The sequence below is a fragment of the Anguilla rostrata genome, chromosome 17, assembly GCF_018555375.3.
Source record: "Anguilla rostrata isolate EN2019 chromosome 17, ASM1855537v3, whole genome shotgun sequence".
Classification (NCBI taxonomy): Eukaryota; Metazoa; Chordata; class Actinopteri; order Anguilliformes; family Anguillidae; genus Anguilla; species Anguilla rostrata.
The window spans coordinates 15,783,142-15,795,929 of NC_057949.1; the positions used below are offsets into that span (position 1 = coordinate 15,783,142).

General features: G+C 46.4%; 1 protein-coding gene across 7 annotated transcripts in view; it reads right to left on the reverse strand.

The window, feature by feature from the left end:
• LOC135243105 (C-Jun-amino-terminal kinase-interacting protein 3-like) overlaps positions 1 to 12,788 on the reverse strand; it is a 40,548-nt gene that overhangs the window by 8,688 nt on the left and 19,072 nt on the right. For 5 of the 7 annotated variants that reach the window (XM_064314650.1, XM_064314649.1, XM_064314646.1 and 2 more), the window contains 13 exons: positions 9,774 to 9,831; positions 9,127 to 9,279; positions 8,282 to 8,339; positions 7,811 to 7,959; positions 6,018 to 6,074; positions 5,682 to 5,852; positions 4,262 to 4,388; positions 3,195 to 3,245; positions 2,238 to 2,330; positions 1,681 to 1,845; positions 1,246 to 1,411; positions 754 to 942; positions 68 to 254 (listed from right to left, as the gene is read on the reverse strand). In XM_064314650.1, the coding sequence (XP_064170720.1) occupies positions 68 to 254; positions 754 to 942; positions 1,246 to 1,411; positions 1,681 to 1,845; positions 2,238 to 2,330; positions 3,195 to 3,245; positions 4,262 to 4,388; positions 5,682 to 5,852; positions 6,018 to 6,074; positions 7,811 to 7,959; positions 8,282 to 8,339; positions 9,127 to 9,279; positions 9,774 to 9,831 (1,624 nt within the window). The remainder of the gene's footprint in view (positions 1 to 67; positions 255 to 753; positions 943 to 1,245; positions 1,412 to 1,680; positions 1,846 to 2,237; positions 2,331 to 3,194; positions 3,246 to 4,261; positions 4,389 to 5,681; positions 5,853 to 6,017; positions 6,075 to 7,810; positions 7,960 to 8,281; positions 8,340 to 9,126; positions 9,280 to 9,773; positions 9,832 to 12,788) is intronic. The other 2 variants (XM_064314647.1, XM_064314651.1) reach the window with 2 other exon arrangements.

The window sequence follows — 12,788 nt, forward strand, 5'->3', positions numbered from 1 at the left end:
GGAGGTGTAAAGTTATTTCGGGTAGAAGGTGACTCCTGAGGGGGGAGGGGAGGGACAGGGCCCGTACCTGTCCGCAGGCGCCCCCGCGGGGAGGTGCTGGGGGTCGGTGAAGACGTGCTCGGTGAAGGGCCCGGGGGGGGCGGACGCCTCCTCCTCGCTGGGCGCCGGCTCCGACACCTCCGTGGCCTCGGTGGCCTCCTCGGCTGACTGGGCCGCCGCGTTCACCTTCCCGCCGAGGAGAGGGGCCGCGTGACCTGGAACACGCCACACGCACGCTAGCACACGCAACACGCCACACACATGCTATCGCACGCTAGCATACGCCACACACGCTATCGTACGCTAACAAATGCCACACGCAGGCTAGCGCATGCAAAACACACACTAGCGCACACTAGCATACGCCACACACGCTATCGCACGCCACAATTCTGTGGTTTTACCATATAAGGACATAACGAACCCTTTTAGCTTTGTAGCTGTCATGCCTCCTAGTTTGATCTAACATTACTCTCTAACTGGACTTAATGCGTTCATGGCTATGGATAACTGTTACACAATGAGTATCGTACCTTACCTGAACTGTGCTTTGTAGTTGTCTGCCAAATAAACGTAATGTAATTTAATGTAATCCTCATCTGATCCACATTAAATTCAAACCGCAGATAAATCTAACCTCATGTGATGAATAACACATGGCAGATTTTACTTCATTATTTATTCAACATCAATGCGCGTAAGAGCGGAACGCACCCTGGCTCCTGTCCCCCACGGGCGTGTCCGTTCGGGACGAGCAGTTGCTGCGGACCACGCTGCAGTTGGTGGCGCAGCCCACCAGCGTGATGCCCGCCAGCATGCCCTCCACCCCCCCGGGGTCCTCCGAGCTCCCATCTCCCGGCTCCAGGAATATCTCCCCCGCCGGGTAGTCGCTCTCACTGGCCGCTGGGAGGAAAGGGAGAGAGCTTTACCTTACGAACAGGTATGCTACAACTCATGCGTTTCAGTATGGGATATGAATCTTATGCTTATCCAGTTATCCTTCACAGCTCAGTGTACTTGGGTATACTGATGTTCTCCACTGAGAAGCACCCTGAGTGTGTGTGTGTGTGTGTGTGTGTGAGTGAGTGTGAGTGAGTGGGGTGTGTACGTGTGTGGGTGCATGTGTGTGTGCTTTATTATGTTTTTTTTCAGCCAGAAGAGAGGAATGGATGCGATTGGTTCTCTATGGGAGTGGGAGGAGCTAACCGGGCACACTGGAGATGCAGAGCACGTGGGCATTGCAGACGTTGAACTGGTCAACCAGCGAGCCAGGCTGGTTGGCGTCGATGATGACCACCTTGCTGGCCGAGTAGGTGCTGGTGAGGATCCACACCCTGCTGCTCATGGAGTCCAGCTCCTGCTGCTCCTTCTGCTGCGGAGGAGGAGGAGCCAGGTGAAGCACAGGTAACTATCACTGATACAGGTAAAATCTGTCACTGAGACAGGTAAGATTCACTATCATTGCCACAGGTAGGATCCACTGTCACTGACACTGATCAGATACACTCACATTGATTGGTGAGCAGACAGTACATACTTTAAGGACACAGTAGAGGGCACAGAGAGTTGTGGGACTTGTAGTTCTCATTTGTCCCAGAGTGACATATGCATAGAGTGTTGTGGGACTTGTAGTTCTATTACTTTTTTCTTCTCAGGGGAGCTGTGATTGCTCTTGCTCTCCTCTCCATCCTCCTCTCCAGTCAGAGGGTCCGTGCCGTTGGATGAGGTTTTCGCCGCTTCGCTGGGCAGGCTGTCCTGCGTGGCCGTCTTCCACCCGGTCAAGTCCACCCCTGCTGCACACCACAGCTGGAGACGAGACACCCCAGGAGACTTAGAATCTAAACACAATGCATCACCAGTCACATGACCCGTAACCGTGCAAGTCTAGCCCGGAGAATATCTAGGGTTGATATCTTGCATGCAGTTCAGTCCTTCGTCACCAGGGGGCGATGGAGCCTCTACTTCGATCCATAGGTCAAGAAGTCATCAGTTCTATTACCATTTAATCAGGAGCATAAGAATTATGGTGCAGTGTTTATATCATGACACTTATAGCATCTACTGCTCAGTCTATATTAGGTAACAAAGCAATTGAAACATCCAACAAGATGATGAATGTTGATTTAAAATTAGAACCCTACTCGATTAATATTGTAAGGTAAGAAGATAACTGTGATAAAACCGGCTGTTCTCTTTACCTTCCTGTTCGGCTCCTTCTCCACCAGGGGGCGACAGTAAACGGGAACAGGGACATTCTTCATGCGGTTGTCCTCTTTGTCATTTGGACCGATCTATGGGGTGGACAGAGTGTGGGACAGGCAGACAGACGTGTCACAGCGCAGATCACATTCAAAGCAGGACAGACAGACAGACCACTCAGAGAAGGCAAAGAAACACCCAACCCATCAAACAAATGCCCCAGAGCCTTCAGGCTACCGTCCACCGCTGGTGAACCTGTAACCAAGAGGTTATTAGGCCTTGTCTGGATATGTTTGTTGCTGGGCAGTTCGAGACAGACAGAGATGTTTCCACAACGTAGGGCTGGTTCAAGACACAGGAAAACAATCAGTCTGGGGTTGAGGGCTAAAGTTGGGGTCGATGGTCAAAGTTGGGGGTCGAGGGTTCTAACCAACAGGCTAGATTACGCTTCAGTGGTTATTTAAAAACACTGGAGAGCTGTATAGCAACAGAGACGGAAGGGGGGGGGGGGGGATTGGGGAGGTGGGGGCAGGACGGTGCAGGTCCATGCGAACAGGCCCTAAGAGTATTACAAGGGGGTTGGCGATGGGCTAGGCTCAGGCTGCACAGCATCGTGGGGGCATAGCCACAATGATGAGCCACGCTCAGACCACGCTGGCTCGAGGGGCGGGGCTACAGTGATGAGCCACGCCCGTTTCGCGATGGCTCGGGGGGGTGGGGGGGCAGGGCCACAGCCCCGCAGGCTCGAGGAGGCGGGGCCACAGTGCCGAGCCGTGGCCGGATCACGCAGGCCTGAGAGGGGCGGAGCCACAGTGACGAGCCACGCCCGTTCCGCGATGGCTCGAGGGGGCGGGGCCACAGCCTCGCGGGCTCGAGGGGGGCGGGGCCACGGCCTGGCGAGCTCCAGGGGGCGGGGCTACAGTCGCGCATGCTGGGGCTCCGTCGGGCTCACTTGCCTGGTGCCTCCTCATGGACCCGTCCTGCGTGAGCTCCAGCAGAGAGCCTCCCTGTGGGAGATTACAGTTAGAGCGCACCGCCCCCATGGGACGGCACGGGGGCCCGTTACCTGGCAACGCCACCTCACCTTCAACCGCCCTGCTCCCCCCACGGGGACACAGCCCCAGCTTCTCTAACGACCGACGGGCATGTAACCGAGGGAAGAGGGAACCAGTCCAACCGTTTCACTTGAAAGACTTCTCTTATTCACATAGGAGTGTAATCCAAAAGGTTTGACTGGAAAATCTATTAATCAGAATCGCATATGCAAGCAAATGTAACATTATTTTAAATGACAGAACTAAAATTTGAAATGGCACATTTTTAGGTTTGATTACTGAGTCATTTTCACTGCCCTTTTCTTTTTCATCTTTCCTTTATTTTATTTCTTTTATCTACTTCTTTCCTCAGTATCATAGCAATGCTTGTGTTCCTACATGTCGTCATGTGACATTTTTAATATTGTTTTAGGGATTTTATGGGATTTTAAAGGGGATTTGATTCACAAAGACCTTTTCCCTACATGCGCCCAATTAAGAAATGAGATAGATGCCTCCTTTTGTCCACCAAGGTGTGGTTGTTCATCAGAAAATCAGTTACTATTGTTACTTCCGCTAACCTATAAAAAGGATATTCCCAGATAAAAGAAGCTCAGTAGAATTGCTTTTGGATGGTAGCAAAGAAATCTAATCAAAGTCTTTCTTCAGACATTTGACAGAAGCAGAAGCACACTGCTAATGAAACAGAATGATTCCTCTAGCCTTTTATCTGGGGCACTGAGAAAAGCTGACTACAAATCCCAGCATGCTTTGCCCGATGACACAGCTTTACAGTATAAACTGGTTTCCTTGCGGCAGACGGGAATCTATCAGTGCAATTGGCATGCCTTATTTTTACAGGACGAGGGCAGAAGACCTCTCTCAGTCGTGGATTATCAGTCTTTTGAAAGTCACTCGAAGGGGCAGCGCCCTTCACAGAACTGCAGGTGGCGCCAGCGAGAAGGGGAGGCGGGGCTGGCGGGCGGTACCTGTTTGAAGCGGGGCGGGATGCTCCAGCCGCAGGCCTGCATGAGCCCGTCCTCGCGGCGCACGTGCTCGCGGACCTGGCGGTACTGCTCCCGCCGCTGCTCCCGCCGGACGGACAGCGCGCTGTCGCTGCGGAGACAGACACGGCGTCGTTACCATGGGGGCGGCAGCGTAGTGTAATGGGTAAGGAGCTGGTCTTGTAACATAAAGGTCACAGGTTCAATTCCTGGTGTAGGACACTGCACCCTTGAGCAAGGTACTTAATTACTTCAGTGTATATCCAGCTATATAAATGGAGGCAATGTTAATGCAAAGTAAAAGTCGTGTAAGTCGCTCTGGATAAGAGCATCTGCTAAACGCCTGTAATGTAATGTGACTGGCCACAGTGCGGGCCAGAGGAGGGGGAGGGGTGTCTGAAGCATCCCTCTCACACACAGAGCAGGAAAAGCCTGGGATCCTTCCGATGGTTTCATAATGCTGGGAATACCACCTCTGTTTGGATACACTTCCCTGCTTGAATTAGGGGCCGAGGGGATTATTAATGAGCCGCTTGATGGCTTTGCTCGTAGTAAAGGAAACAACGTATCCTATGCGGGAGTGACCCGTTTCTGCCCAGAATCGTCTGGTTAACCGTTTCTGAGAAACTGATGTCACGTCCTGCTCTGAGGTTCCATGGCAACAGCAAGAAAACAGATCAGTGAAATGATAGCAGGGGAAACAATGACAGGAACAGAAGCGGGGGGGGTGAGTGGTGCGTCTAGACCAGGTTAGCGTGAATCACCACGGTAACACAGGTCTGATCCTCGTCACTAAAAATGACATAGTACTACAGCGCTGTATATTTGCCATTACTGCTACAGCACAAGGGCCACAGGGTATCGCTAACTGCCGCCATTTTAACATTTTAGACTTGGATTAGAGTTAGCCTAATATCCAGAGCAGTCTTACAGTAGTCTCTGTATTCATACTACAGAGTATTCATTATTTGAGTTTAATCCTATTGAACAGCACAAGCTTGTTCCTGTACATTACTACAGACCGTTGGCTGCTACATGCGTCTCCTTCCAACTGCCTCACACTGGAATGTGCATAAAACACACGACTAGCAGTGTGTCACAGTGGTCTTATTTTAATACAATAGAAAACGAGAGAACTGTGTGCTCATAGATCACACATATAAAAGATGAATGCCAATAGATGTGTTTTTCACAACTCACCACAACTTAACAAAACAATTAAAAACGTTAATTGGCTTGATAGGTTATTACTGAAGTGTACGTGTAGCGTGTATGTTAGTCGTAATGTGTAACCATGTGACCTCTGTGTGGGCCATCGCACTCATCCCATTTGGGCAGGCTTGTAGGACTGACGGACGGGGGCGGGGCTGGGCGGAGTGGGCGGGGCAGGGGGCGGGGCACTCACTCCTCGGGGAAGAACTCCAGCTTGCCGTTGGAGGCGGAGATCTGGCACATGGTGTAGCTGCGGCGCTGGGAGAAGCCGGCCGGAGACGGGGACTTGTAGTGGATGTTGACGCTGGTGTAGGGCCGTTTGACCGGCGGGGGGCTGGAGGACGCATTGAAGAGCCGGGAGAAACTGTGGGGAGGGCGGGGGGGGGGGGGGGAGATGCGCCCTGTTACTCAAAAACAAACTCAGAAAAATACTCACTCCGCTACAGACAAACAGAGTTCCCATCAAAGAGCCAATGAAATAGTCTGGATTAAACCACTTCAGATGCAAACGGGGGGGGGAAAGACTCACAACTGCCAGATGGTGGATTTCTTCTTCTCCTGATTTTGCGGGCTTTCCCTGGAAGCCCTGAGAGAAAACATCCACAGCTCCGTTAATCAGAGACCCTCCGACAGCTGCCAGAACTCTCATTACACAGCAGTGAGTCTACAGTACAGAACTCTCATTACACAGCAGTGAGTCTACAGTACAGAACTCTCATTACACAGCAGTGAGTCTACAGTACAGAACTCTCATTACACAGCAGTGAGTCTACAGTACAGAACTCTCATTACACAGCAGTGAGTCTACAGTGCAGAACTCTCATTACACAGCAGTGAGTCTACAGTGCAGAACTCTCATTACACAGCAGTGAGTCTACAGTACAGAACTCTCATTACACAGCAGTGAGTCTACAGTGCAGAACTCTCATTACACAGCAGTGAGTCTACAGTGCAGAACTCTCATTACACAGCAGTGAGTCTACAGTGCAGAACTCTCATTACACAGCAGTGAGTCTACAGTGCAGAACTCTCATTACACAGCAGTGAGTCTACAGTGCAGAACTCTCATTACACAGCAGTGAGTCTACAGTACAGAACTCTCATTACACAGCAGTGAGTCTACAGTGCAGAACTCTCATTACACAGCAGTGAGTCTACAGTACAGAACTCTCATTACACAGCAGTTAGTCTACAGTACAGAACACTCATTATACAGTAAGGCACCCAAGCATTTCTGAAGCAGCCTTCAAACAGCCACTCCCTGTGTCTGCTTCATACTCAAATAAACCTGGCTGAATGCACCACGAAATAAAACTTCCCAGAAAGCTCATGAATAAATGACTACATAAAACTGGACCGTAAATTTAGTTTTATATCGACTTTCTAAAGAAATATTAAAATTCAGTTTCGCTGATGCATGCTGAAAGACTTTTGTGGCAAACTGAAAGCAGCCCAGAACCCATACTTATTAACATCCATCATCAAACCCAAGCTTATTAACATCCATCATCAAACCCATGTTTATTAACATCCATCATCAAACCCAAGCATATTTATATCCATTATCAAACCCAAACTTATATCCATCAACAAACCCGAACTTATTTATATCCATCATAAAACCCAAACTTATTTATATCCATCATAAAACCCAAACTTATTTATATCCATCATCAAACCCATGCATATTTATATCCATCAACAAACCCAAACTTATTTATATCCATCATCAAACCCAAACTTATTTATATCCATCATAAAACCCAAACTTATTTATATCCATCATAACACGCAATCTTATGTATATCCATCAACAAACCCATGATTATTCATATCATCATCAAACCCATGCTCATTTATATCATCATCAAACCCATGCTCATTTATATCCATCATCAAACCCATGCTCATTTATATCATTATCAAACCCATGCTCATTTATATCCATTATCAAACCCATGCTCATTTATATCCATCATCAAACCCATGCGTATTTATATCATCAAACCCATGCTCATTTATATCCATCATCAAACCCATGCTCATTTATATCCATCATCAAACCCATGCTCATTTATATCCATCATCAAACCCATGCTCATTTATATCCATCAAACCCATGCTTATTTATATCCATTATCAAACCCAAACTTATTTATATCCATTATCAAACCCAAACTTATTTATATCCATCATCAAACCCATGCTCATTTATATCCATCATCAAACCCATGCTCATTAATATCCATCATCAAACCCATGACGGGGGGGTTCTCGCGCATGGGCGCTGCAACCCAGCGCGGGCGGAGGAGCCGAACTCACCGGATCATCTCGGTCCAGCGCACGGCCTCCTGCAGCTCCATCAGCCGCTCCTTGTACTGGTTCCTCTCCATCAGCACGCGCGCCATCTCCACCCGCGTGAAGCGCCTCCTCTGCGTGATCGGCACGTCGTCCTGCAGCGGCGACGAGTACTGCCGGGGACAGCGGGACAGGGCCCGGTTACAGCACGGCGAAACGGTGCAGGCTAGCTAAGGTTACACCTCAACGAAACAGCACAGACTAGCCATGCTTACAGCATGGCAAAATAGCACAAGCTGCAGATTCTCTTGTTTTTGTTGTTGTTGCTATTATTATTATTATTGTTGTTGTTGTTGCTGTTGTTATGAATATTGTTGTTGGTGTTGTTATTATGATTATTATATTATTATTAGTATTGTTATTGTTATAATAATAATAATTATAATTATTATTATTTTTGTGGTTGTGTCCCTTGTGTGCATTTCTCACACTCACATCCTCGCCTCCTTCCTCCCTGGAGTCCAGAGACGCTCCCAGGGCCTCCGCCTTCAGCCTGCAGGTGGAGAGGAAGAGTTACACAGCCAGTTTAACTCTGTTCGCCACGGCAACACAGACGAGTTTCATTTTAAAGCAGACTAAAGAGGGATTTGATTTGAGGTTTTTAACATAGTTAAATATAATGTATAATAGAGTTCTCAGGTTGAGTTCTGTCAGTAGAAAAAAGAGGCATAGGGGAAATGAGCAAATTAAGTAAATGTCACACAAATACCAGGAGGTAACTCTTTACACAGGGAGTACCTCTTTAGACAGGAAGTATCTCTTTACACAGGAAGTATCTCTTTACAAAGGAAGTATCTCTATACACTGAGAGTTTTTAATGGGTGGCACAGCTTACCAGGTACAGTAGTAGACTTTACCTTGTCTAGACTGGATTCAGTAATAGACACTGTGGTTACTAAGCAACCCTGAACCTGAAATGCAAGCGACGTTCCTGGTTTTTGCTCCATCCAAACTTAAATCTAGATTCTTAAACGTAATTGATTAATATTAATTTATCAGACTTAATGAACACAGGTGACTATGTGCCGGAGGTACTCAACAGTTCACCATTCAGGCTCTGAAAAGTCGGACTCTGGCTCATATTCATTCATCAGTTTGAGCATGATGGGATAGAACAACCAGAGACATCACTGGCACTCTGTAGTGTGTAGGTAAATGGCGAGTGATGGATACTGTAATATGTAGGTAAATGGTGAGTGATGGATGGGCTGAAGGGTCTGTTCTCCTCATTAGGTATTTGGAGTGGTTACTGTTTTCTGTGTCTCAATTCTGGGCCCCACCTTTTGAGCTCCTCTTCCAGCTCCTTAACTTTTGTGTCCACCTTGTTTTTGGACTGCTTCACGGTCTCCAGCTCTTCGCTCAGGAATTTCATCTCACTCGACAGCTTGTCCACTTCTGCTATCAGGTCATTCTTCACAACGTTCAGAGCATTTCTGGAAAAAAATATATAAAAAATGAAGATGCCATTCTCTGCATTCTCAGGTCAAACTGCCACTTGACGTGATGCAGACTGAGCTCCCTCCTCAGGTACACTGAGCTCCCACCTCAGGTACACTGAGCTCCCACGTCCCACCTCATCATCTGCTCTCTACTCTCTGATCACTGTTCACTGATCACTGCTCTCTGCTCACTTCTCACTGATCGCTGATAACTTCTCACTGATCAATGCTCACTGATCACTGCTCTCTGCTCACTTCTCACTGATCACTGCTAACTGAACACTGCTCACTTCTCTCTGATCACTGCTCACTTCTCACTGATCACTGCTCTCTGATCACTGCTCACTGCTCACTTCTCTCTGATCACTGCTCTCTGATCACTGCTCACTTCTCACTGATCACTGCTCACTTCTCACTGCTAACTGATCACTGTTCACTGGTCTCTAATCACTGATCACTGCTCTCTGACCAAAGCTAGCTGCTCTTACTTGGTCTCCAGGAGCTGTTTGTTTTCCGTCAGCAGGTTTTCTACTTCCTTCCCCATTCCTGCAATAGAATGGACATTGACAAGATGGATGTTAGCAGAGACAGTGCTGAGGGGCCACTGAAGAACTGCACTAATCCACAAACGAACCCAAGAGAGGCAACGTCACACGCACAGATAGGGCAGGAAGCGATCACGGGAAGCAAAACAAAACCCGCACAAATACTAATGAGCAAAAAGAGGCGGATCTGAAACAATGCGCGAGGACCGATCCAGGCTCTCCACTTGTACATAATTAGTGGAGGTGAATGAAGCAGGGAAGGATGGGTTGAGAAGAGCTTGTCACGCTCCTGTGATTTATCTAAACCGACAAAACAGTTAATGTCCCTACTGGTGAGAGGCTCAGCAGAGCATTAGAACCGCGATGCAGGGCTGTCAAAATGACAGTCTGCTTATGCTCGGCGTGTGAGAGGAAATTCACTCTCGGTTTTCGGTCTTGGACTATGAACGTGTTTCCACAAAAATGCAAGGCATTAGCGTGGAATTATTCCAGTTATATCACATCCCATTTCAATAAGGCAGTCGAGCAGAATCATACATCACCATCTCATCACATCTCATCTATCATAAGGATTCTGCAAAAGAGAAAATATTAGGTTCTCCCTGATTTCAAAAGAAAATTGATTATTTCAGACTTGGCTATAGCTCCTAGCCTCTATTATTTTAACCACATGAAACAAAAATGATCTTTATATTGATCGTTGTAGAGCTGCCTACCTGTACAAGACTAACAAGACACTAGCACTACTTTAACACGTCATTCCAATTTCTCTGTGGCTCAAGGATTTCTTTCAATGCAAATACAGTTCTGTTCATTCTTTTTAATGGTAATTGAACTCACCGACTGTCTTTGTGAAAGTATAAACTAATGCCTGCATTTATGTGATGACAAATGATGACTAAATCTACTGTAGGACAATATGTTACTTCCTATTCTGTACTGACAAGCTCATTCTTGAGGTTTTATATTTGCGTAATATATTATGCCACAATGTAAGCCTCTCCAGCAGTGTCTGATAAATAAATTCAATAAAACAAGCTCTGTATCCTCCTCCTACAAATGTAATATACAAAATCGCAATATCCACGTCATCCTCCCTCAGGCGATGTATAATTGGAATGAACAGTGAGACACAACTTTAGTAACCGGAAAAAATATATCCAAAAACAAACTCCAGAATAACTGGGGATGTATTTAAGATAAGAGGTGCATGAACCTGTGAACACTTCAGATGATGAAGCAATAAAGCCTCAGCCAATGACATCAGGGATGACCCAAAAGAAAATAAACCGTAATCTTCTCCTTTTGAGCTAAACGCTCAAATAACAGCTCACAGCACAGAGAGGTGTCATAGGAGCAGGGGAAGGGTTGCCATGTTGGAGTGTTAGCCTACACAACACGGGGGGGGGGGACAGTGAAATGATGCACAAGGCCAACGTGCCTTACCGAAAAAATCATCCCGCACTGAATGTGAAATCCAGCAGGGGGCAGGAGCGCACATACAGCGAGGGGCGGGGCGGAGCAAGAAAGAAAGGAAGAGAAGAAAGAGAAGCCAATCAGCAACATTCCTCAGACTTTGGGATGAAGAAGAAGAAGATGGGGTTTGGCGCTAAATGATTTTAATGATGAAGGTGCGTGTGAATCCAAGTCTCAAAACTGACTACTTTTCCTGCTCTTGGGTTGATAGCTTGAATTATAATTATGGCCTGGGTAAATTCCTGAATCTAATATCTCCTGACTATAATTTCTCCTCAGATCTCCTGTAAAACAATCATACCACTGCAAAATAATAATTTGAGTTTATAATAATAAGTGTATTTGAAGAGTAGTCCAACCACGGCACCTAAACCATTTTACACAATAATAGTATAGACAACATAAAGAATTTAGGGACTGTGAAATGTTTAAACATTACTCTGCAAATTTTTTCAATTCGTTCAATTACTCGGTAGATTATTCAGGAAACTATTTTAGCCCATTAATAAAATATAAATATAACTTCTTGGAACCCAGAGCTAACTGCTTCTAACCCCTGCCCGTAGCAATGTTAGCTGGCCACCCATTTGATTCAATCCAGACTGCAATTAATGAGAAAGCATTTTTCTTTCTGATGCACTCAGTGATGTCTACTCGAAACCTAGAGTCATTTGTTGACCATTATGTCCCGCCAGCTTAGCCGAGACAGATGGGTTACTGGATGTTTGCCCATCACCATTTTGAATTTAGCTGACTAACAGTAGCTATGAAAGGACACTTCGCTTGCAGGTGATACTGTCAACAAGCCACCATACCCAAATACAAAAAGTGCACTTGGCTTTCTAGGGTTACGTTTCTTGCCGTATGTAAGTTAACCAAAGTGTCCATGCAAATGCTGCAGTTTAACTTCTCGGATGTTGACAATTTTTGTGCTACTTACTTTCCTGCAGATAAACTAAGCCTTGCCTTAAAGAACCCGGGCAGCCAAATTTTAAAGTAAGTGCAGAAGGGATAGTATCTCGGCTCAGGCATTAGAACAGAGAATTTCAACAATCGAGTTGAGAAGAAATAATGTGACCATGTTTGACCTAATATTAGATATATTTCTCGTAGGCCAGCAGGCCTGGAGTCTTTTTTTAATACTTCTCAAATGTCTGTGCCAAAATGATCCGTGCCAAAAATAACGCCAAGGTTCCAAGAGGCACCAAGGTTCCTGGAGACACTCACTCGACAAAAACAGTGAGCTGCTACAGCAGCGGCCCAAAATATAAAACAAGAGAGCCCAGATTAGATTAAATCTGCTTTGTCATACACTTCACAACAACAGCCCAGAATTGTATAAAATTCTGCTGGATTTTATGTCTTATATGAGTCAACTTACTAACGTGATGTCACTGGGTTTAAAAGATCAACAGAGCTGAGTATCATCAGTTTACATGTGGAATGATACATCACGTCTATGAATAACATGACCAAGTAGTG